At 37.8% G+C, this 24,802-nt stretch overlaps 1 protein-coding gene across 5 annotated transcripts; it reads right to left on the minus strand.

Annotated features, from left to right (window-relative positions):
- Positions 1 to 66: 66 nt before the first annotated feature.
- On the minus strand, positions 67 to 24,027 carry LOC113111674 (transmembrane protein 94-like). 5 transcript variants are annotated; one of them, XM_026276655.1, is made up of 32 exons: positions 23,882 to 24,027; positions 22,312 to 22,571; positions 17,623 to 17,742; positions 17,409 to 17,536; positions 17,150 to 17,286; positions 16,669 to 16,877; positions 15,626 to 15,777; positions 15,429 to 15,531; positions 14,976 to 15,062; positions 14,567 to 14,683; positions 14,171 to 14,227; positions 12,336 to 12,440; positions 11,598 to 11,771; positions 11,231 to 11,437; positions 10,829 to 11,141; positions 9,548 to 9,721; positions 9,356 to 9,458; positions 9,046 to 9,254; positions 7,634 to 7,815; positions 7,406 to 7,541; positions 7,216 to 7,325; positions 6,943 to 7,042; positions 6,673 to 6,781; positions 6,248 to 6,437; positions 5,453 to 5,530; positions 5,280 to 5,365; positions 5,089 to 5,170; positions 4,820 to 4,983; positions 4,643 to 4,734; positions 4,460 to 4,553; positions 4,147 to 4,317; positions 67 to 3,024 (listed from the first exon to the last, which is right to left on the minus strand). In XM_026276655.1, exons 2-32 carry the CDS (start codon positions 22,333 to 22,335, stop codon positions 2,952 to 2,954), a joined length of 4,086 nt encoding a protein of 1,361 aa, XP_026132440.1. In that variant the 5' UTR covers positions 22,336 to 22,571; positions 23,882 to 24,027; the 3' UTR covers positions 67 to 2,951. The 5 variants fall into 5 exon arrangements, with proteins under 5 accessions (XP_026132440.1, XP_026132434.1, XP_026132439.1 ...); XM_026276649.1 differs by lacking the exon at positions 14,171 to 14,227 and having other exon boundaries at positions 4,643 to 4,743; XM_026276654.1 differs by lacking the exon at positions 14,171 to 14,227 and having other exon boundaries at positions 10,829 to 11,138; positions 17,623 to 17,744; positions 22,311 to 22,571.
- Positions 24,028 to 24,802: the final 775 nt, after the last annotated feature.

Here is a 24,802-nt window from a genome sequence, read left to right on the forward strand (position 1 = left end):
TACACAACAACTGCAGACTAAAATATCATAAGAAACTGTCTTAATGAAAGAGCACATCTTTTTTGAAATAAACATATTTATTAGCATAACATTGGTCACAAATAATCTCTGGGGAAGGGGAGAAATCAATGTTAAAGACATCTTAAAAAATACAAACTGTACAACATTTATAAATCTTATGAACATTCATAAACAGCAAATGTATTGGGTCAATCAGTGTAGGTTGTAGCCCAGGCAAGTATTTTGCAGAGAGGTTCTGTACAGCCCCCTTAAATGGCCTTGATTCACACTCCTGGTTTAAAGATTACAGATTGTCTGACTGATGGAAAAACATCAGCAACATTTTAATCCATGCATGAATGAGTCAACACATTCAATGTTTTTATGGTCTTTATCATGCATACATTAGGAAATAAGAGAATAGAGAAGATTTCAAAAATAATTAACAAAAATTTACTGTAAAAAAACACTTCTCCCAAAACATGTTTCCTGTTACCACCATTTGTACATAACAGAAGATCAGTATTCGTAAAAATTTCCCCCATACTGATATGCTATTTTACAATTTTCTTAATTGTACGTTTTTTTTATACCACTGATTTAGCACCAATTAAAAATTAACAATTCCATTTACTTATTAATTTCTCTGTTAAGTCTGTATTTGGGCGGCTTAGTTACACAGCAGTGATTCTGAATGAAAACATCGAACAACAGTTATGTAATGGGGCAGTACATTAACCTCTAAACACATCATAAGACCCGCCTTCTTGTGGATTGAGAAGGAGAAGTAGATGAAAGCAAGTGACATGCATTTCAAAAATGCACTATGAACACTTATGAACATTCAGTGCCTATAACAATCTCTAGATGCATTATGGAAAAGGCTGTTAGGTTGCAATCATTTGCTGTTAAGGTGTACAGGCCTGTGTAATCATTTCAAAATAAATATCAACGTGAGATTAGGAGTTACAAATTTGTGATTTAAACGAGTATAACATTGAGACAGGAACAAAAAGGCAGGAAATCAATAAATTAAGACATCTTGCAGTAGTTCATTACATTGAAAATGGGATAGATAGTGGATTATTGGAAGAACAAGTATATTTAGAAAAAAATAACTGGGTTCTTGAGTCTAGGTTCTATTTTTAAAATCTAGCACTTTATACAGGTCTAGCAGCAACTTAAAGGGACAGTTCACCTAAAAATGAAAAATCAAACTGATTTATTCACCCTCATATCATTCTAAACCTGAATGAACTTCACTATATGGGTACAAACAATTATCACATTCTACTAAATATCTCCTTTTATGCTCTGCAGATTAAATAAAGTCACATTAAGGGTGTGTTGATGACAATTGCCATTTTATGGTGGACTATCCCTTTAAATTCTCCTTTTATTAAGTCTAGGGTAAGTCCGAGGTTTCAGGCTATATGTTAGTGATTTGCACTACTATTGGAAAAAAAGAATGCTGGTAATTTGGATATTAGCTGGTCACTATCAGAAATTACATCTGATACATCTTACATCTGTATTTTTAAATAAGCACATCTGGTGACACTGTAATTGAGCCCCTTATACTCCATAGCTGCAGTCCAACTAAATTAGAATGATAATAAAACCTATTAAAACACAAAGGTTCCTAAATTATGTTAGCAATCAGCTAGAGGTAGAACAGAATAAAAGTTCAATATGCCTCTTTACCAGTAAACACTGAATGCTCTGGATGGGGGTGAAAAAAAGAATGACTAATAATTCAAAAAGATAAACAGAGTTAAATAGAATTACTTCTGATGTTCTCTAATGAATATTTTTAATAAAAATGTGCGGTGAGAAACCAGGCAAGTGTTGTCTTGCATGCATATGTATGCAAAAAAAATAATAAAAAAAACAGTGCATTCTGGCTGACAATCACATATAAATATATTTAAAAAAAAACTATTGACAGAATGAGAACAAGATGGAACATTCTCCCTTCAGCTTGAAAGCTATTGCGTGGCCTGCTTAAAAAGTCTTTGTTTTGGATTTAACTTTAAGAACTTTTCAGTGAAAAAGGAGTTTAAAAAAGGACTAAAAAAAGATATCAGCTACTCATGCATTTCATCTGATATTGATTTGTAAGAGAAAATGAGACGTAAAGCCTGACTGGTTCTAGGTGAGCTAGTAAATGAGTTTACACAGTCTCCCACTGACTGCATTTGATTTTGGAAGCTAAGCTTCTCAGCTAAGTTGCTCTAGCTGATAAATTCTTGTAAATGAGTTCACTTGAGCACAAAAGAAAACAGAATGAAATATTTCCCCTCGGAATATGAGGTAAGTTGTGGTGATGACATTCACATTATAACCTGTTAAAACAGGCTTCAACAAGCTCGTATGATGTACTAAATGAACTGCACGTGTGACAAAGAACCATACGGCTAAAATATGAACACAGAGAACCTACAGCTAAAGCTCATCTCATGAGCGGTCAACTGTTTCGTGTTTGAAACAAAGGAAATCAATATAATCCCCTTTTCACAACATCTAATAAAAAAATAAAAAAATAAAAAGTAAGTAAAAGATCATGCTAATTTAGCCCTCCATTGTACATTTTGGTATATATTCTCTATATCGTGCATTACAGTTTCAGGTTTTGAAGGGGATAAAGGAATGGCCTCACTGAAAAACAATCCCTCCATTAAATTACCCTGTCCAAACCAAAGCAGCATGCAGGTGAACATCCCTCAAATAACACAGATTAAATCTTTACTTTGAGTAAAGCCTTAATCAAAAGATAGTTTAGGATCTTACTGATTCAAAACACAGCCCTCAGTGGCATTCATGGGAGAAATAGAGTTCTGCCCATTGGAGGTGTTGCAGGAAGCACTCTGCTGGAAGGAAATCCAAAGGAGTCTTCATCTTCTCCACCACTGAAATGAACATGACGCTTAAGTGTCCCGGACAGACACAGGTCAGAAGGGAGAGTTCATCCCCAGCTTAGTTTCAAACTGAAGCTTCTGCCTCTTCTGGTAACGCACTCGTACCCTGAAATCAGAGCCATATTTTCAGAAACTGTCAGTTATATGATTAATGGTTTATGTAGGCTAGATTGGGCTCATCTTTTTCAAATAGAAAAAGAAATAGTAGATTCTGTCAAAATAGTGAAATAGTTACCATATTTTCCGGACTATAAGTTGCACTTTTTTTCCATAGTTTGGCTGGTCCTGCGACTTATAGTCAGGTGCGACTTATTTATCAAAATTAATTTAACATAAACTGAGAGAAATGAACCAAGAGAAAACATTACCGTCTACTGCCGTGAGAGGGCACTCTATGCTGCTCAGTTCTCCTGTAGTCTACCACTGAAAACATAGAGTGCCCTCTCGAAGCTGTAGATGGTAATTTTTTCTCTTGGTTCTTGGTTCTAAATAAATGCGATTTATAGTCCAGTGCGATTTATATATGTTTTTTTCCTCTTCATGACGTATTTTTGGACTGATGCGACTTATACTTAGGTGCAACCAAAAAATACGGTAATATTATCATGTAAAAAAATAATAATTATTTACTCCTGTGATGACAATGCTGAATTTTCAGCAGCCTAATTAACTCATGATCATTAGTTTACTTTTTAGGTCTAATATGTGGTTTTGCTGCTAAATTTAAGAGATAAATTTCTTATCATTAATGTTGAAATCAGTTCTAAATTATTAATATTTTTGTGAAAACCGTGATAAAAAGAAAAATAAAATAAAATAAAAATCCGGATTTTTGAAGAATGATGAACATTTAAAACATAATTGTCTTTACTGTCACTTTTGATTAATGTAATACATCCTTCCTTACTGAATTAAAGTACTATTATTACTATTATTACTTATTACTTATTACTTATTACTATTATTACTTATTATTATTTTATTATTATTACTATTATATAATATTATTATTAATCTAACCGAACTCAAACTTTTGAACAACAGTTTGCATTGTGGCCTTTTCCTTACATAAAGCTAACATGCAGCTTCATTTTCTTATAAATGCGTTAATTTTGTGAAATAAGGAACAGAGAAAGGAAGTCATTTAGGGATGGTAATGGCATGAAATTGAGTAAGTGATGACAGTTTTCTTTTGTTCCATCTACATTAAAGCGATTTATCCTCTTACCTGATTTCATGCAGTTTTACTGCTTCATTGATTAGCACCACAAGTACGATGGACAGAGAGACCAACAGCCAGATAAAGAGGGGAATGTGATGTAGCGTGAAGAACATCGCTGTACTCCTGTCCTGCCACAACTGATAATCTATCACAGCCTGAACCACCTGTCCCAACAATCTGCAAGAAAAAACATTAGCAAAGTGTGTTTTAAGCCAAGTAAAAATACTTTTTAAAAAACATTTTTTTTAACTTCTAAATAAATGACTTGTAGCATGTAACTTTGATAATTAAATAACCATTCTCTACATTAAACACTTACACCACAAGCACTGTGAGACACCACCATGTGTTACTGAAGGGGTTCCTCCTCCACAGGGGTTGTGAACGGTGCACATAGCTCAGAGAGATGACCACTGAAAAAGAGGAAGAGAGATGTGTTTTTTCACTCAGATCATCGAGATAAAATAAATATTCAAATGACAATGTATTTTATTAAAGTCACCTGTGTGCAAAGCCAGAAAACCTGCCATGATCTTCTGAATCAAAAGCAGCCCATTGGACAATTCCCCAAACCACTGCGGGCCATCCTGGGAGCTGTATACACTAATTATTGATTAGAACTCATAACTAATTCATGGCATCCAAACACAGAGAAAATGAAATTCAAGAGTTTGTGTACCTGGATACGAATATGTGAGAGCAGGTGATGTTGCGGTTATATATTTTTGTGAGGTTAGCTGCTCTAGAACACACTTCCTGCAGAGAAAACCCAAAGCCGACTAAGTAGGCTAACATCGTCAGACCGAACTTCAACAGGAACCAGCCCAGGAAGTAGTGCTGAGTCTGTGGGTTGGAGTCAAAAATAACAGGAGGGCCTGTGAGCTATGTCAAGTGTGTTTAAATAGTTAGCAGTTTAAATCGAGTGCATTGTGTGGTCTCATGTCTGACCTTGCGTGGTATGGAGTCCAGATTCTTTCCAGTAGCGACTGTCATTACTGAACTGTCAGGAGGTTTTCCCAGGAAGGACACGCTGTGAATGGCAACATTTTTTAATTTATATAGTTTGCCGATATGACACAGTGAACTAGTTATACTAAAATGCAATGTGGGCATCTTTTTTGTGTTTTCTTCCCTATTACCTTAGCAGTGGGTAACAGAAGCAGGAAAGCCACAGTATGTCTGTTATATTCATGGGAGGAGGCAGCTGAATAAGACAGGCCAGGAACTACAAAACCAAAACATCAAGAGTACAAATATGAATTCTGTTCATTTTATTTCCTGTAAAAAACATACAGATCTGTCTTTTTCTCACCTGAATGATGACCAGTGTCAGTTGACACTGCAGTAGGAAGAGGAAGCACTTGCGAATGCCGTAAGTGGTGTGTCTCGCCTGAAGATACATCAAGAGACAGCACTCGGATTCAAACTTTTTTTTTTTCTTTAAAGATGGTTTTACTAGACAGTTAAAATAGAATTGGGATTGGGACTGGTTTCAAGCAAGACTCAAACCTGCATGACTTTTTTAGTACACTAACCATTTTTTGCATGAGCTTTGTGTGGTGTGCTGGTTGGCAAACATGTTTAAGACACATTGAGCTATGGTGCTCATGTGGATGATGCAGGTTTGAATCTTGCCTACCAGGGCTGGGCGATATATCTAATGATATGATCATGTGCATCTAGTCAGTAAATCTGGTTCCGTGATTAGCGCTAAATCGCCATCACCTGCTTTCAAATGGAGCGGCATATAATAGACAGAGCCGTAGATCACTGACAAGCTACGCAACATCTTGTTCATATTGCGTATTCATCGAAGGTGATAATGAACGCGATATTGCGTAGCTTGTCAGTGATCTACGGCTCTGTCTATTAAATGCCGCTCCATTTAAAAGCAGGTGATGGTGAGCGCTAATCACGGAACCAGACTTACCGTATTTTTCAGACTATAAGTCGCACCTGAGTATATATATATATATATATTATTATAATATAATAAAAACAAAATAGTTATTTGAAATTTTTATTATATTTCACAATGTTATTGTTTGTACTGCATTTTTGATCAAATAAATGAAGATTTGGTGATCATTAAAAGAGCTCCCCATACCTGCTCTATAAGTTTGACCATGCTGACACTCTCGCCCTGATGGAAGGACATGGAGCAGGCGAGGCTGTTGAGACGAGCACTGAGACCCAGGGGAGACAGCTCATCACAGTCTCCATTCGGCCCGCAACCCGCAGCATACCCAAATGTCTCCCATGAGCACCGGGACGGGTACAGAGGATCCAGGGAGATACTAAAACACACAGAGAGGGTTTCCAAATTCAAATGAAGCATAGAGTACTCTAAAAGAAAACGTCCTTTTTTAGACTGATGTACACTATATTTAATTATGCAACACATTTAGAATTACGCAGCGACAAAATAACTCAAAGCTATCTTTTTAGCCTTTTGAAAATTGCCACTCATTAGATTGCAGCTTTGCATAAGATTATAGGTGTTATGTCTACAGTGATGTCTGTGTTATCCACCTGATGTCACTTTGCAGAAAAAGGCAGCTGTTACGGAAGTTTGCAGAGCTCCCCAAACAGCACGTCACCTCTCTGTTCTCCTGCATGATCTCCATCATTTCACACATTGCTGTCAAACACAAATATTTAGAAGGCTCAACACAAAAGCTACAAAACTTTTTTTGTTCATTTGAGAAGCAGTTTAAATCGCATATCCATCATAATAGAAGAAAAGCGGATCACAACTTTTGCTTCATGCTGACTTTAAAGCTGGTATTGAGGCGGACTCACTTTCTGGGGTGCAGTCTGTAAACAGGGGTACCAGAAGAGGCACATTGTCCATGTTCTTCAAATGTGGGCGAACCTGATGAATGCCACGAGGCAGTTTGGCCTATAGAACAACAGAGAGGAGAGAGCATTAATAAGTATTAAAGAAACCCAAAAACATATTTTAAACTGCCAAACATTTATTCCACATCTGAGAAGCATTACAAAGTCCATGTAAATAACCTTCTGTGCCACCTAAATCTGTTATTAAAATCTAATTGTACTGCTATTGCTTACTCTGTTGCAGTCTTCTAAGAAACTGGGCACATCACTGTCAGTAGGCTGGAAGCTGGCGAGATCTGATTGGTCCTCAGGCAGTAGTGGGCCCTCTGCATCATCACGAGAATCTAAGAAGAGAGTTTGGATCATTTCAATTAGGGAAAATGTTATGTAAATCTTGTGTGCAGGCAGGCAGAAAAACACTTACCGTGAAGAAGGTCATCGTGTAGAGATCCTGCTTGGCTCGGGCTGGATGGAGCACCATCGCAGTGACCATCTCCGTTTGGGGTCAGAGAGATGTGACAGTTCCAGCCCGTCTCCAAACCCATCTTCTCTGCAAACACCTAGAAGCAAAGCCAACATTAATAGGTGACAGAATATGACACAACAAACACATCATGTTTTTACTGAGTGCGTTTTTCCATCAGTGTCATACTTTGCTACGCAGCTCGTCCTCCATGGAGAAGTACACAAAGCGGATACAGGCTCCCACAAGGTTCTCAATGAGCCGCACAGTGTCCAGTCGGGCCTGGAACTGGGACGACACCATTCCCATGAAGATCTGGCCACTCAGAGCCTGCACGCAGTCCTCCTTCTCCAAACCTTCTCCAATACCCTCTGAAACATAAATAGTACACAAACATGTTAAGAGTTGATGAGATTGAGTCATTTCAGTGAATCAGTTTAAACCATCCACTTCTTCAAATCAGAAAATGTATCTATCTATCCATCCATCCATCCATCTTATTCTATTTATCTAATGCGCTATCTATCTTTCTGTCTATCCATCCATCCATCCATCCATCCTATTCTTTTTATCTAATGCGCTATATATCTTTCTGTCTGTCTATCCATCCATCTATCCATCCATCCATCCATCCATCCAATTCTATTTATCTAATGCGCTATCTTGTCTGTCTATCCATCCATCCATCCATCTTATTCTATTTATCTAATGCGCTATCTATCTGTCTGTCTGTCTATCCATCCATCCATCCATCCATCTTATTCTTTTTATCTAATGCACTATATATCTTTCTGTCTGTCTATCCATCCATCCATCTATCCATCCATCCATCTTATTCTATTTATCTAATGAGTTATCTGTCTGTCTGTCAATCCATCCATCCATCTTATTCTATTTATTTAATGCGCTATCTATCTATCTGTCTGTCTATCCATCCATCCATCTTATTCTATTTATATAATGCGCTATCTGTCTGTCTATCCATCCATCCATCCATCAATCCATCTTATTCTATTTATCTAATGTGCTGTCTATCTGTCTATCCATCTATCCTTTTCTATTCATCCATCCAGCTATCTATCCAGCTAACCCTCCAGTCATCTACATATCTGTCTATCCATCTATTTATCTAATCATCAATCAATCAATCTAGCTATCTATCTGTATCTATAATCCATCCATTCATCTACATGTTTATCTATCTACAGTAACCATCTGTCTATATTCATCCATCCATCCATCCATCCATCTATATATCCATCTATCTATGTATCTATCCAGGTATGTATATGTCTATCCATCTATCATCCATCCTTCTATCCATTTACATATCTGTCTATTTATCTATCCATCCATCTAGCTATCTATCGAGCTACATATCTGCCTATTCACTGATGTATCTATCCTTCTATTTGTCTGTCTATTTACTGATGTATCCATCCTTCTATTTGTCTGTCTATTCACTGATGCATCTGTCCATCTATTTGTCTGTCTATCTACCTATGTATCTATCGGATCAGCTGATCACTAGACAAACATATGGAGATATATATTTTAGCTCTACTGTCCAGACTGTGAGCTGAACAGACAATGTCTCTTACCATCAGAGCTCCAGCTGTTCCTGCGGCTGCCGTGTTTGATGGGGGTGGTACTGGGAAGCTCCACCCCAGAAAAGAGCGTGGGGCCTGAAGCCAGCTCCACACATTTTCCATTGAGCTGTCCAGACAATGTCACCTGCATAGGCTTATAGGCGAATGCAGAACAATATCCTGACAGACAGGCACGTTGGTAGAAATCTAAAACCTTTTTCCTATGAGGCATAACACCAGTAGTTTAGTACACAAACAACATTTTCCACTCTGCAGGTCAAGAAAACTAAATGACTAGTGTTTTTCAAGTTGTGTCTCTGACCTATCCGAGCCAGACAGCGGATAGATGTCCGCCCCATCCCAGAAATCCGTGCAGGCTTCCAGGATGAGGTCGGCCGAGCCGTGGGAGAGCATCTGTACATTATCTGAACAGAGTTCAAAAGGGCAAAGGTCAGTGACTTAACAAACCACCAAGGACAAACAGGAAGTGGGAAAGTGAAAAAATGAGTCCTACTGGTAGTGCTGTCCCTGACGAACAGACTGATGAGGTGACTGATGGGGGGCTGGCGTTTGGTGAAGTGTTGGAGGCGCCGGGGAGCAGATTCTTTGGCCTTCTCTCCGGAAGGAAGCTGATACAGAGCCAGATGATTCTCATGCTTAAAGAGTTCCCTCGCTCCTGGAGTGAAACCTGACATACAACAGAACAGGAAAGAACAACTTAGTAATCTTAAGAAAGGACATTAAGTTACTAAAATGAGTTTAACGTCACTAGTCACTAGAAGTACAGCCAGACTAAAAGTTAAACAATAATTAGGGATGCACAATATCAAATATAGTTTTCTCATCCATGGTGATCAACATTATAGATTTTTTCCATTTATCATTATAAGTTGAGCATGCACTAATTTTAATGTTCTGCCTGATACCGATAGCTGTTACATGCTTGATATGAAAATTCTGCATTATTTTTGTTGACAAAGATGACAAATAAACAAAGAACAAAGTAAATGTCTGCACACTGGTGATACTGCTACTATATTTTTTAAATTATAAACAATGCAACATTTCGACCAATTAGATAATTGAAAGGCATCTACCTAATCTGTTGAAACGTTGCATTATAAATAAATAAATAAGTGTGTATATATATATATATATATATATATATATATATACACACACATATATATATATATATATATATATATATATATACACACACACACACACACACACACACACACACACACGTTTTTGGATGTGCCCACTGTTCTGTATTTTCTTTTAATTTATAATTTTTTTATTAAAACTTAAAAAAACTAAAATAAAAGGAGTCATTTTAATTTCTTCAAGTGAAAACAGACCTCACAAAATAATACACAGTATGGAAAAAAAAAATCTACATACATACATACATATATTTGTGGTGAGCTTTGCTAAAGAATACATTAAATTATTCGTGTTTTTAAAGAGAAATGAGTGAGTTTTTGGTTTTATTTTAAATTACTAATACAACATTTTTAAACCAGGAATTTTCTGTTTAGGGCAGAATTATAATTTTAATATGATAAAGAAAACAATTTTCGATTAACCAGCCTAGACATTTTAATATCTAAATACCGAATGTGTTGACTAATGATAAAAAAAAAAAATGTGTTGTTCATGTTTGTATAGCCCTGTATTCTTAATACGGGTGGCCCACATAAGCTTCAGGAGTACAAAATAAATAAAATATGATTGTGCAATATTAAAAATCCTGAAAATATGGGTTTATTAACATGCTTCCCTCATTTACCTATAAGGCGAGATAGTTCACAGAGGCCCCAGGGAACATGAACTGGTAGAACCTCCCCATGGCATTCCTGCAGCGCCATGTTTGACAAGTGGTCTGAAAATCTGCAGAGCTGCTGGGTGACGGTGGCATTGCACAGGTTTAATAGGATGTTCAAACCCAGAGGCTTCAAAGAGGGCAGGTGATTCTGCCAACCGGAGTCATCAAACTGAATGCTGACAGGGTTCTGCTGATCCTGGGACAGACTCAACATCTCCAGATGATAGTCGCACACAAAATCTTCCGCTTCACACAGATCATCACCCACACCACACTGCTGGAAATAGAGACACACAAACACATGAACCAAACCGCCCAGCTATAACCTGAACCAGCTCTAGAAGTAATATTTCGACATAATCCTACCTGAGCGATGTCATTATCACCACCCTCAATGTCATGGCTGAAACTGACGTTGGATCCTGAAGGGTGTTTGGAACGGGTGGTTTGGGGTCCTCGACGCTGACGCTGGGTGTCTGAGGTATCATGTGACGTCTCGCTGGGTTCCTGCTCAGCCATGTGAAGCGAGGGTTCGAACGCTGGAAAACACAGCAGTGCTTCGCATTCCTGAGGCTAAACACAGAAAAACACACACAGACTGAAACGCGACAAAGCACAGAGGCTAAAATAATAACTTATTCAATTCCAGCCCCATCAAATACAATTACATACCTAATTCAAATCATCATAATTAAAATAAATGATGGTGCTCCAATCTCACTATCAGCAGTACCTCGTCTCTTTCCTCCTCGCCCTCTGTCCTGCAGAGGGAGGTGACTGAAAGGTCGTCTCTGAGGTCATCCTGGCTGTCATGAGGAGGTTCTACTCGTCCGCTGAAGAACAGCACGGTCTCGGGACTGGGGTTGGGCCAGGACAGAATGCCCTGCTTATCCACACAGCACAGCACCTATGAGAGGTCAGAAAATATGATGGAAAAAAAAATTATATTATGCTTACGTTTATATTTTTGCATTGCAAACTGATTTTAAATGCATACTTCATACATGATCACGCTTTGGCCATTTAGCCTATTTGCAGTACTGCATTCATGCCCTCTAGTCTCGCATTATAAAGCCTATTTATTTACTGTAAACACAACTTGACATGGTTTATACATACACAGAGATGTGCTGTAATTACTGTTTATGGTAATTACAATCATGATACAGATGCAGTATCTCAAGGATGCAAACAAGAACTAAGAATGTGGACCGGACAAATTTTTAAAATGGTCCTGCTATTAAAGAGGCATATTGATTGACCACAAATCTAAATATCTGAACAGGAAAACTTCCTCAATGTCTATATCAATTACCGCCCAGCTATAAATTGATAACTAGGTTGAAAATAAGCCAAAATGGTTCTTTCAAATGTATATAATTTGTAAAGTGAATATGAATCAATTTTTCTTTTATCCAATTGCAAGCAGAAAGTGTAAATTTTCTAATGTGACACCAGGGGGAGCACTTACAGTGACTGAACCCAACGAGTGCAGCAGACTGGAGGTATAACAGAGGGTCTGGGACTCTCCCTTCAACACACTGACCAGGTGTCTCCACACACAGCGAAGCATCTCCTGTACACAAGCACACACATACACACACACAAATATGGAGTGAGTCTCATCTGCCCTGAGTGAAACTCAAATCCTTGTATCAGCAGCTTTGGGTTTCGAATGGCTCTGCAAAATTGTTCAGGATTTATGAAACCTGAAACCTGGATCTGGGTGTCATCCTCAGACAAAATAGACATTCTGACACACACACACACACACACACACACACACATTCAAAGAGTAAGCGTGTCCAGTCATCGGTTTATCCTGGTGCTTTCAGAGATTTAGAGCCGTTTCATAAAGATAAATGCACCATGCAGCAGGCAACAGGAAAAGGGAGACAAAATTTGAATGGACTAAATAACAGAAGATTTGACTGTGAAGCTTCAGGCAGCAGCTACAGGAGAGGAAGAACTGAAAACTGTCAGTGGCAGGTGAATCTATCTTTCTGACACACATCAGAGGTCCGAGAATCCACCTTTAAAGTCAACATGAAATCAAAACTGAACTGATTTACTTTCTTTATATTTTTATTTTTGATGATTCATCAGTGCATGTAAAGAAAAAAAATTCATCAATATATAATTATTTAAACCACATATAAACTGACTTTCAGCATATTAAAATTATTTCTAAAGATGACACAGTCAAGTGACACTGAAGACAGGAGTAATGACTACATATAATAAATATAATAAAATAAAGTTATCATAATACTATTTCACACTATTATAGTTTTTGTTAATGATTTAAATGAATGCAGCCTGACATATAATATATTTTCAGTGATCCCAAACTTTTTAACCATAGTACATTTATAAATTATATCTGTAAATATGTATGCAAAAAAAAATATATTAAATATAAATATATATAAAATGTCAACTGTAAGGACTATACTAGGATATAGAAGACCTTGAATATAACAGACTGAAACTCCACAAAAGTCCAATTTTGATTTCACAGGGTCTTTAAAAGACACATTATTCAACACACACACACACACACACACACACACACACACACACACACACTAAGACACTCAGACTTCAACTGTGCACAGCTGTTAAATAAAAAACTGAGAAATTGAAGGGGTTCTTAAAACTTTTTGTATTATAAAGTCAAAATTACAAAATTAAACTGAAAAAAAACATTTTCAGTCTGCTCATATGTCTGATCTCTCCATGCAAATACTTACCACACTTTGGAAATTTTAAAGGGAAAAAGCTGGTCTTCATCATGCAGAAGTTCTCAAAATGTATATTAACTCAGATAAATGTAGTCCAGACAAGCACCACCACTATAGAGAGAGCGTATACTCTTTCATGCAAACCTCAGGCAGACAGAAGGTGGGCAAGCAAAGGCCGAGGGGTCACAGGTCAGCGTGGGGGGGGGGGGTGCCAAACTAACCGGCAGCACAAGAAGCAAAAAAGGTGTAAATAAATTAAAAAAGACCGCAGGTGTATTGGCTGATTTTGCAAAGTTGCCCGAACGAGGTGAGATGAAGTGACCATGTTTTTTAAAAGTAAAAATGAGAACGGAATAAAAAGAGAAATAAATGGTGACGCAAGAAAAAAATAACAGGCTCTTTTAATACTGATCCTCTGATAAACACCTTGAAATTACTGATAATCAGAACAAAAAGGTGAAGAAAAAGATGACGGTTGTGGCAGGGTCCAGAGCAAGGGAGAAGGATCACAAGAAGCGAGTGGTGAACGGGTGGAACAGGAGGAGGAATACAGAGGATATACCTTGGAGGACACCACTTCCGTGTAGCTGCTTAGAGTGTCCTCTGAGAACTTAGCAAGCTGGGATGAGAGAAAAGTCTGATTAAACACCTGAGCAGACGGTCAGCCCTCGGCTTCAACTCTGGCCTAAACGCTTCACCTCGGGTCCGCAATCCCTCCCTAAGCCTCTCTACTACTAGTGTGAGCTGGGCCAATGAGCTTTACTTCCTCATGCAGTGTTACAGCTGCAAATCAAAGTTAATACACACAGTAATCACAGACAGAGCCAGTTACAATTTAGCAGCAATAGCTGTTGGTGTGGGATCTGGGAGGTTATGCATGTTTGTGTCCGCATGAGTGTGAATTCCTAATGAATAGCATAAACAAGTGAATGAATGTGTGGTGTTCTGTCTGTCTTACCAGGCCAGTGGGAGAGTTACGGCTGGACTCGGCTAACACGCGGGCCTCTCCGTACGCATTCACCAGAATCCACATCACAGGAAACAAAAGAGGTAAAATAGGCAATACACCCATCATCTATTCATCCGAGAGCCCAAGAGGAGGACAAAAAGAGGGAAAGAGAAACATCAATACCACCCTTGTTGTGGCAAATAAACATGTAGTGGATAAGGATAATGAGAAGGATTGAAATTATTCACAATTTTTACCCAATAAAATGTATATTTCACTTTAATAACATCACTTTCATGGGTCTAGAAATCACACAGAAACCAATTTCAGTGGAAAACTTAAAACTAAACAACTAACAAGAAACATCCTGATTTGTAAATGTTTTTGCTCATTTAGTGAGCTATGAACTATTATCGACCTGCAACTGAAGGAAGTTGAAGGGTCCAGGGGTGAGACCAGGAGTGTCACAGAAGAACCGGATTGTGTTAACACAGAAAAAGGCCACCTATAAATGACAAAGATGACCAAAGTTCATAATCAGTAAATGGACACATTTTCACACTAATCTTTCACATGAATTAACTGTTATGCGTTATCACACATCATGCAACTGGGACATGTGTGCATCATAACAGCTTTCACAACATTGTTTTATGCTGCTTCATAATAGCTTTTTTGCAACTGGTTTACAGGAAAAAAAAAAAAAAAAAAAAAAAAAAATCACCTGCAAAGAAAATCTACAGACATACTATGCAATGTGAATACAGCAAACTCTTAATACGGGTGTGGAAAAGGATTTTGCTTGCATGCAAATTATACGTGAAACAACCCCATTTTAAAAACTTGCAACTTGTGGTTAGTTTTGTCATACCAATACAGCAGGACAGGCGAATTTGCCAATGATGGACTGCACTGTGAACCGTTCATTATCAAGGGCTGTGACAGGACGGGAGAGAGCCAGGTCAAGACTGTTCCTATTGGCCAGAAAATGGTGATTAGTTACTATTAGCTGCTGTGAGAACACAAATATATTCACATACCACAAAGAAAAAGCTTGGATGTATTAACCTGACGCTGTCGAGTATAGGTGTGCGCACCACCCTGAAGAGGCGGTACTGCTGGGGACTGTGGGGGCCCCTCCGCTCACTCCCACGCGGGGAGGGAGGAGGAGAGAACGGTGGGAAAAGGTCTCCAGGCTCCAGCACGATGTGTTCGTCATCCTGGTAACAGAAGTTACAGTGATTTGAGAAGAACAGACAGAGTGTGCCACAGAACCCGAGAGAAACACTCTTTAATAAAGCATTCTCCAAGCTATTATTTTGTACAGTTTCAGATTACAGTACAAAATACCAATATATAGTTCATAGAGGTGTTTCTACTTCAGTAAAAACACAATAGTGGATCTCTATTTAAAAAGTGTACCACAATTTCCTAACTAGCCACAATTTGCGAAAGGTCATTCAAGGTTCTATTTCTAAGGCATTATGCTATGTAGCCACGGCCGCTAAAAGCTAATTGGTCCAAAATCCCACTCATCAAATATAAGTGTACATTAAATATCAAATACTTCCTGATTGGCTGTGTTTGGCTCACACCTAAATGCGGTTACTGTATTATTCTGGAAGAAACTACGGTGACAGTGCAGTGTTGTTATTGTAAACTAAAATTAAAACTATCAAACATGGTCTTTATCCATTAAAATAAATATGAATTTTTTTTTGTAATAATAATAATAATAATAATAATAATAATAATAATAATATATATATATATATATATATATATATATATATATATATATACACACACATACAAATATTAGACGTAATAACTTTCTAAAATTAAAAATGTTGGCAACTAACTGAAATGAGTTAAAATACTAAAATAAAAAATAAAGCTAATTATAAAAAAAACGAATAAAATGGCAAAAGAACATAATGAAAACTGAACTTAAAATAACATTTACACAAATACACAAATACAATTTTTAAATATTAATAAATGCTGTAATTTTCTACTAAACTTTTTACCATGGTAACTGTAATGTATATTGAAAAAGAACTATACCCTTAACACTAAATGAATAAAAAGTAACTCAAATCTGACTTTACCTTGATGCCTCTGAGAGATGCAAAGGCTTCCTGACCCGGTCTAAGAGCGATGACATCACCTTCCACCAGAAGACTGACAGGTAGATTAACCAGCTGCTCGTCTCTGAACGTCCAATGCAGTGACCAGGAAGGGGAAGTGGGGGTGTAGCGGTCAGGATACAAAGAGGGGGCCCATCTGATTGGATGTCCTGCACTTCTCTCCAAATAATCTGACAACCCATGGGAACAATGAGAAAGTTACTTGTTAAGACTTGGAACAACAAGCCTAGCAATGCCATGGAATGACATGAGAGTGAATAATGACACAATTTTCATTTTTCCTTGAACTCTATCATAATTCCAGTTATATCAAAGTGTATTTAGCATTGCATGGAAATATAATACCGATGAATGTACGGATGAGCCACAGCATAACCATAATTATCATTTCATGAGGCATGACTGATTTCTTTGGAAGTTTATACAGTCGCTGTTCTCTCACCGTTCAACTGTGAGATGATGGACTTGAGCTTCCGCACCATCTCACTCATCCGTAAGCTCTGCTGCCGCCTGATGAGGAGGAGGTTTAGCAGCAGGAGGAGGAAGAGTGCACCCGCGTTCACTAACACTATGCCCTGACTGAAACAAAAAAGGAAAGAGATTTACGTAAAAAAAAAAAAAAAAACCTGGTAGCTAAACTCCAATACATGATGTCAAATCAAACGGTCAATCAACAGTTTTTGGCTCTAAGCCCTGCCCACCTGCCTGCCGGCTGACTGCCATAACAACACAACAGTCCAACCACCACAACCAGAGTGAGAACAGCTCCTGGCCAATGGAAGCACGAATGCCGGCTGTCATGATGAAGGAAGCTCTTAGCCCACAGCTCCTTTAAAACAAAAAGGAAAACCAAAATCAGGAATTCCCTGACAAAAGTAATATAACTGTGTTGATAATATGCAATTCAGAACAGACCTGTACGGTGGATCTACGCCGGCTGGATTTCTGGTGTTGTCCCAGTAAGTTGGACAGCTGGTCCCGCAGGGTGCACAGAGCCTGAGCCGTGGACAGTCCCAGTGGAGTCGCCTCCTCCTCCTACAGCACAACCACATTTCACAATTAGTTGGACACATGAATTTTCTGTGTTGACCAATAGAAACCTGCTTTGCTTGAAAGTTAATTGTGTGAGAGTTGTGCTTCATACATCAATACATTATTTTTCTATAGACAAAGGACTTTTGTACATAAAATTTGGCTAACGTGACCACAACTTAAGAATGGTGTCTATTATAGACAATAGCTCCTTTCCTCCAGATTAGAAAAACTAATACCAATATGTTAAGTAATGAAGTTATAATGTAAGAGAGTTTAAACGCGGAAATATGAAGCTTGTATTGTTATAGCAGTTTTTATAATTATATTATATTTAAATATAAAATGTATATTTATTGGCACTGTAGGATGATTATAATTACATTTATTGCCATATCAGCCTCACAGGTTAGTCAACATTCAACGATATAGTAATCAACTTTTTAGAAAATATTTTATAAATTCAACTTAGAAATATTTTCACTATGTGCTTGAACCCCTAATAATATAGACTAAACAACATACAACTCTTTGAAAGATCCTTTAAATGTACTTACAATAAAACTGAAAAAGTTTTCTTGGTCCGACTTACAAAATAAGTCCTGCAAAGTTTGCACTAATTTAAAAAAATGGAAGGACCAGAAACATGTTTTATATACAAGTCTTGTATTACTAGAGCTATACAACACTAGTCAACATACGTGTGGCTATACTAACAACTAAACAAAAAAGCACCCTCCACAGATTGTCCCAGTCTGAGAAACAAGCTGCTATAATTTTTGTAGAAACTGATTTCATGTCCTAATGTTTTTCATTTAACCTGAAACATTTTATATACAATTAATAACAATCCGATGCTTTTTTTATTAGCTTTATTCACCAGTTTTGAACTACTGAAGCAAAACATTGAGGGAATGTAGACACAGTAACTCAAACCAATATAGTTATTTAGACAGAAATGTCATTCCTCAACATGGCTTGAATGGTCAGAAAAGCCTCTCTTATTGTCCGCTGACGAATTCTGGTTATCCTACCAGTACACTTCTGGGACGGCTGGGTTCCTGTAGTAGCAAACGAGAGCCTCAGCACTATAAATAAACACACAGCTTTCCCACAGAGAGGCACTAAATCCCTGCACGAGCATCTCTCACACATCAACAAGCAGGGATTTACCAGCTCGGACACATGCAGTCACGCATGCTGGCCTATTACGGGTAAAACCTCTCAAGACCTTTAAAAATGCATGGAACAATTACACCCAGAGCCGAGAAGAGTGCACATGCATCTGGCATGGGACTCTCACCTGTTCACGGTGCTCAAGATTAATCATACACACACAACAGATTTAAGCATTTCAATTCGCACACAAGACCAAAATGTTGGATGCCAGACAATCGGACTCTGACAGATCACAAACAACCGAGTTTGTTATAAGAAGTGTGCACAGATCCACTCACTTTATTCTTCCAGAACCAGGTCCCATTTTTCAGGATCATGGCTGCGAATGGTCCCTCTGCTGCATACAGACTAATGTGTGACTGGTGCGCGTGTGGGTCGGACAGGATAGTGGCGGGGTGCTACGGGATAATGTATGCTGCTGTTTCAGCACCAGTCGCACGGTCTGGACAGACAGTCTCTGCCTCTGCGCATTCACAGGCTGTCTTTTGGGCACGTCCCAGCCACCCTGGTGTAGACTGCCAGCTAAAAAAGCTTTGCAAACTAAAACCAAGGCAACTGACTAGAGAGGACACACAAGAGTTCTTTTTTTTTTTTTTTTTGACAGTAACAGTGTGCAGGTATCCTGAAACTAGTTAAGCTTAAGGAGAATTAATAGAAAAGTAAGGAGATTTTGTGAATTCTAGTGTTAATTAATCTGAGAGCTCTGCAGAGGCAGCTGCGACACACCGCCTGAAGAGAAACAGGCAAAAAGGGTGTAAAATGGCAATGAAAAGCCAGATGGGAATGAGCGGGTATCAGGGCTGGGGAGCTTTTGAGAAAAAGAACTGGAGTATGAAGTGAGGGAGAGGGGCTTGACAGACAAGCAAAAACACTGTGTGCCCTCGCCGCCCTGTCCAGGCATTCATCCATTCCAGCTAACACAGCAATTTAGGATCCTAGCAGCGATGCGGTGCGGCAGGACAGAGAGCATCCTCAATGAACCTCACAACCTTACCAAAGTAAAGATCAAACAATCATTAAACCATAACAAACACTGGCTGTTTTAATTAGTGAAAAAATTTTTTTTACATTTTTTTTTTCATTGTTGTGACATAAAAGGAACACGTGTGTATATTTATATACACACTCTTACAATACATAGAATTTTCTTATTTTATTTTTAATTATTAAATCTACATTAAATCTAAATCATGCTAAGTTATAATTATATTAAGTGGTATACATAAACTAAAGTCAATTAAATATAATATAAAAATGTTAGTGTAGTATGGAATATTTGACGACTGGCCGTTGAATTATAAGAATAAGGAGTCAATTATTCCGCTTATAATACGGTTACCACACACTTCAAGACATCGATCAGGTGATATATTTAAAGGGATGCGTCTGGTTTTTGTACTTAAATCACTATTGTGAGTAGGATTATTCCTTCCGCATCTCATCCAATGCCTCTTTTGCTAGTTCCAAAACATGGAGACTTGAGCCGCTGATAGCATTCTAATGCAGTTATTAATGAAGTTATTAGAAAGATTAGTACTATGCGAAGTGATATGGAACTGTAAATCGATCAAGAGAGCTTGCTGGAACTATGTCGCCGTGCGTTCCTGGAAAACTATTGCACAACTCAGAACAGATCAGATTCAAGCATTCAATGGCCCTGTAGTATAAAAACATATGATGTATACTACTGCTTGAGTACTTGAGAGATAATTCTCGGTTTTTTCATTGTTTCACATTTGGTGGTGTTAAATACTTCAGCTTTTAGAAATGCAGAATAGAACACAAAATACTACTTTTCCCCCAAAATACAAAAATATTGTACTTTCATATTAATCATTAATTGCTGATGTCCATCAAAATGCTTAAAGTGGGAGTACAATGGTGTTTCATGTATTTAAAGTTGTTCACAGAGCGAGTGCGTGCACATCAACGTGCTTCAAAATCGTCGGCAGCGCTGCATAGGATTTGTTCGAGAATGCCTCCAAATAAGTGAATTTTTGGATGTGAGGGAAAGTTTACCGTGTTCAGCTTCCCCAAGAACCCAGCGTTACATGAACAGTGGATGCAGTTTGTTTTTCCAGGGCAGCAATGGAGTGTAGCAAGTGTGTTTGTGTGTTCTGGTCATTTGAGTGACGAATGTTTTATAAACAAGGCCCAAGTCGACGCTGGATTTTCACATCGTTTGCTATTAAAACATGGAGCCGTCCTTGTGATAAAAGACCCCATTCATATAAGTACACTTGCATCAGATTTCTGTATTTTGTTGGAAATCAGCACATAAGTGAATATATGTTAATAGAAACAACACGAAACATCAGTATTATAGCTCCGCTCACGGCACGCCTCCAGGAGCTCGGCTTTTTCCGGAAAGAATCGGAAAGCTGTATTTTCATTTAAAAATATGATAAAACTAAAGAATTTTTGGATATATGAAGGATGCAGTACTACCCTATAGGTACTCAAGATTAACATGAGATTAGGTGAAGCTGTGTATGTTATGTACCCTTTAACAAAACTTCACATCCTCACTGAACCTCACAGTCTTGCAATGCACCCCAGATTCAGGATCTGATCCAGAGCCCCGTTCCTCTACCATAACAACGACTATCCCAGCACACTCCTCTAACCTCAGCAAAATCAATACAGGTAAGTCAAGAACTAAGAGAGGATCCCAGGAACATCATTACTGTCAATTACACAATGACTTTAATGATGCTGTCCAACACGATGCAATGTAACAAAACAAATTCAGACAAAGGCTAATTTAGACATTCAAGTCCACACACAAGGTTGTGTGCATTTATTACCAAAAATAAATAAATACGCTTTTCTATACACATTTGCATATAACATGACAAAATGTATTTTTAACATGATGATACATTAAACAAGTCTCCTGCTTTCACAAGATATGAGTAAAGTCACAGTTCTTCCGCCCCAACTTCACCGCTTTACTACAACACAGACAGGCACAACATATCAGCTTTTCTTGTCCAAAGTCAAGAAGACGATATGGTTTACACAAACTCTACAACTTCCATCTCCATTAAAAAGAATCTGGGCACAGTTCACGCTAATTATTACAGGACACCACAGAGCAAAATAAGAACGAATTTCCCCTGTGAATAAACTTTACATTTTTCTATTTTAGAGTGTTGTGCACTTGACCTTGATTATGCAAAAACTTTCATTCCCACCAGCTTTTTAGTACTTCCTGTACAGAGGTCTAAATATGCCAGAGAACAATAATAATAAAACAAAATTGTGAAAGTTTTCCAGTCAGTGAGTTTGAGTTCATAATAGTTGCAGAGTGTAAAGACAATTTTCAGTGGTGATCAACAGTCTGAGCAAACCCACTCTCATCTATAAGAGGAAGACACCTCAAGACCTTACCTGTTTCTTATCCTGTAGCTCCATGGCAGCCGCCGTCTCTCACCATACTCTGTCGAGATGCCCAGAGCTGGTAGTTACGGTCCACACTTGTCCCGATCCCAGTCCGGCTGGCAGAGGAAGGCAACTGTGGCCCCCAGCTCCAAGATGCTGGACCAGCGGGGACTGCCAGTCTGAGGGACGGATGTCAGGGCTGTAGTCGTGCCCAGGGAACTGGAATCAATGAGTGGGTGTGGCTTCTCTCTTCTTACATTCAAAGGGATCTGATCAGGACAGAAAGCGTTAGAAAAGGAGTTAATACAAATAATTAAAGTCTACAAATAACGGTCCCCGGATCTACAGAAGATGTTCAGACTGGCCTTCGCTCACTTAATCATTTCATTGACAAAGGCACACAAGAGTGCAATAAAGAGCAATAGCAGGTATAGCAATAGCAATAGCAAAGGGTAGTTAACACACAACATGTCAATACCATAGAATTTTGTTTAGGCAAACTGTTTCCCACTTAATCTCCCAATTAAAAAATAAAAATAAAACACCTTATTTCATATTTATGCCAATGCCACCTGATGCCAACCTGACATAATCAGGTTCTGGCAATCATTCAAGATGTTTCATTTAATACAAATGAATATTCTTGCTCGCATGAAAGTGGTGAGCTTCCCTGTTCCCCTTATGTCACTGTAAACATGATCAATTAGGTAATGACAGTCTAAAATTAAACAAGAAAAATTATGTAAGATTACCAGCAATCTGCAAAAAATAATTGCTTTTGGCTTCTAACTCAAACAATGTAGGGCATTTAATCATTTAATCCGTGGCTTTCTAGGTAAGACGCTATATTTGACAAACAAATCACTGAGCGTTTGGCTTATTCTTTAGAGAGAAAGCAAACCTTAGCAGCAGACCTGTGAGTTAACTCACCACTGATTCTGAATATCCAAACTGGCTCACAACACTGTAATTAACAATCAATGGAGCATACATACACACACAAATATGACTTACATAATCAATCCAAAATATTCAGTACTGACCTGATTTATAAGGTAACAGCATTAATAGTTTGCTACTAAAGGCTTTAATATTTGACTACATGGAGTGAAATGACACACAGGATTCATCTGAACAACTATAGTCTAAGCTTTAAAACAAGACGACAGTTTTGTAGAGACATTTCTTTTAGTAATATATATATATTTCTACAGAGAAACGGTAAATAAGCAGTGGTATTTCTTAAATTTATCAAATAAGATAGTTTACAGTAACAGCTTGCACTGATTGATTAACGTACACATCATTAAATATTATATTCCACATTTTTTCCAATTATTATAGGACCTATGGTAATATGAAAGTCATGTTGATCGTTTGATCAAGACTCGAGACTGATGGAAACAACCTTGCTGTGTTTCACTGTTGAAATTAGCTGTCAAAGTTAGTCATTTATTTATAAATATCATTAAACCGCTTATAAACCATCGAAACAGCTGGTTCGTGTTAACTGAGGTGGCCTAGGGGTTAAATGCTACTGGCTACATTTTCAAATTACACTAAATCGACGCAAACTTACGTTATAGAGCTGCAACATCAACGACCAGCAAGTGGCATCGTCAATCATCAAAAGAGTTTAAGCAGAATCAAATAATATACGTCTCAAAATCCTTGGACTCGCTCTCTGGTGACGGCCATGTTAGTGACTGAAAGGGCGTGGTATGTTTGTGCAGAGACGATGTAGTGGAATATGATTGGTCAGTGTTATATGAAGGGCGGGATTTGCTTTGTTTTGTCCTTTGTGATTGGTTAGTACTACAGGGCGGGTAATCGGCCTTCTTTTGTCTGGCTCATAGGGCGGAGCCTCTGTTTGCGTAGTTGCCCTGAACATCAGGGTTAAACATTTATCCCGGCGGTTTCACACACAAGTTTAAACCTAGTCCTAGAATAAAATGTAAATCTGAGCTGTTTGAACTAAAATTAACTTGGACTGACTGATCTTAAAACGTGCCAGTCCCTTTGTTTTGTCTTAAGATGAACACCAGTAATGTTTTTTTTTTCTAAGGCATGTTTATAAACGAACATAGATGTTTTAATTGAACTATGGCTTTATGCTGGTTTAGGCTAAGCCCTGTCTATATAACCGGGCCTTGATGTCATATATTTACAACCCAAAATGTAATAAAATTATAAAAAATGTGTTTCAATAAAGGAAAATAATTATCCGTGGGAAAATGATGTTTTAAGAAGTCTTTAATAGATAAGATCAATTGGAAAAAAATCATGGCTCTTACCTTGTAAATGTTGTGTCCCCAACAATGTAAAAGAAATACATTTAAAATTATTAGCATAATATATAACTCACAAATGAGATTTAGACATTGATTTAACTTTGTGTGATATATTCTGTTATTTTTCTCATTGTAAACATAACATAGATTACATAGGTAATGTATTTATTTTATTGGGAAAATACTACATTCAGAAAATGTCAATTTCT

Source organism: Carassius auratus, chromosome 12, assembly GCF_003368295.1.
Source record: "Carassius auratus strain Wakin chromosome 12, ASM336829v1, whole genome shotgun sequence".
In the NCBI taxonomy this organism is placed as follows: Eukaryota; Metazoa; Chordata; class Actinopteri; order Cypriniformes; family Cyprinidae; genus Carassius; species Carassius auratus.

Coding starts and splice junctions, on each gene's coding strand:
- LOC113111674 (XM_026276655.1), bottom strand. CDS start 22,335: ATGGAGCTACAGGATAAGAAACAG. Junction 14,684..14,975: donor TCAACTTCCTTCAGTTGCAG/GTCGATAATAGT, acceptor TCGGATGAATAG/ATGATGGGTGTATTGCCTAT. Junction 9,722..10,828: donor TGAACTATCTCGCCTTATAG/GTAAATGAGGGA, acceptor GTTGTATGTCAG/GTTTCACTCCAGGAGCGAGG.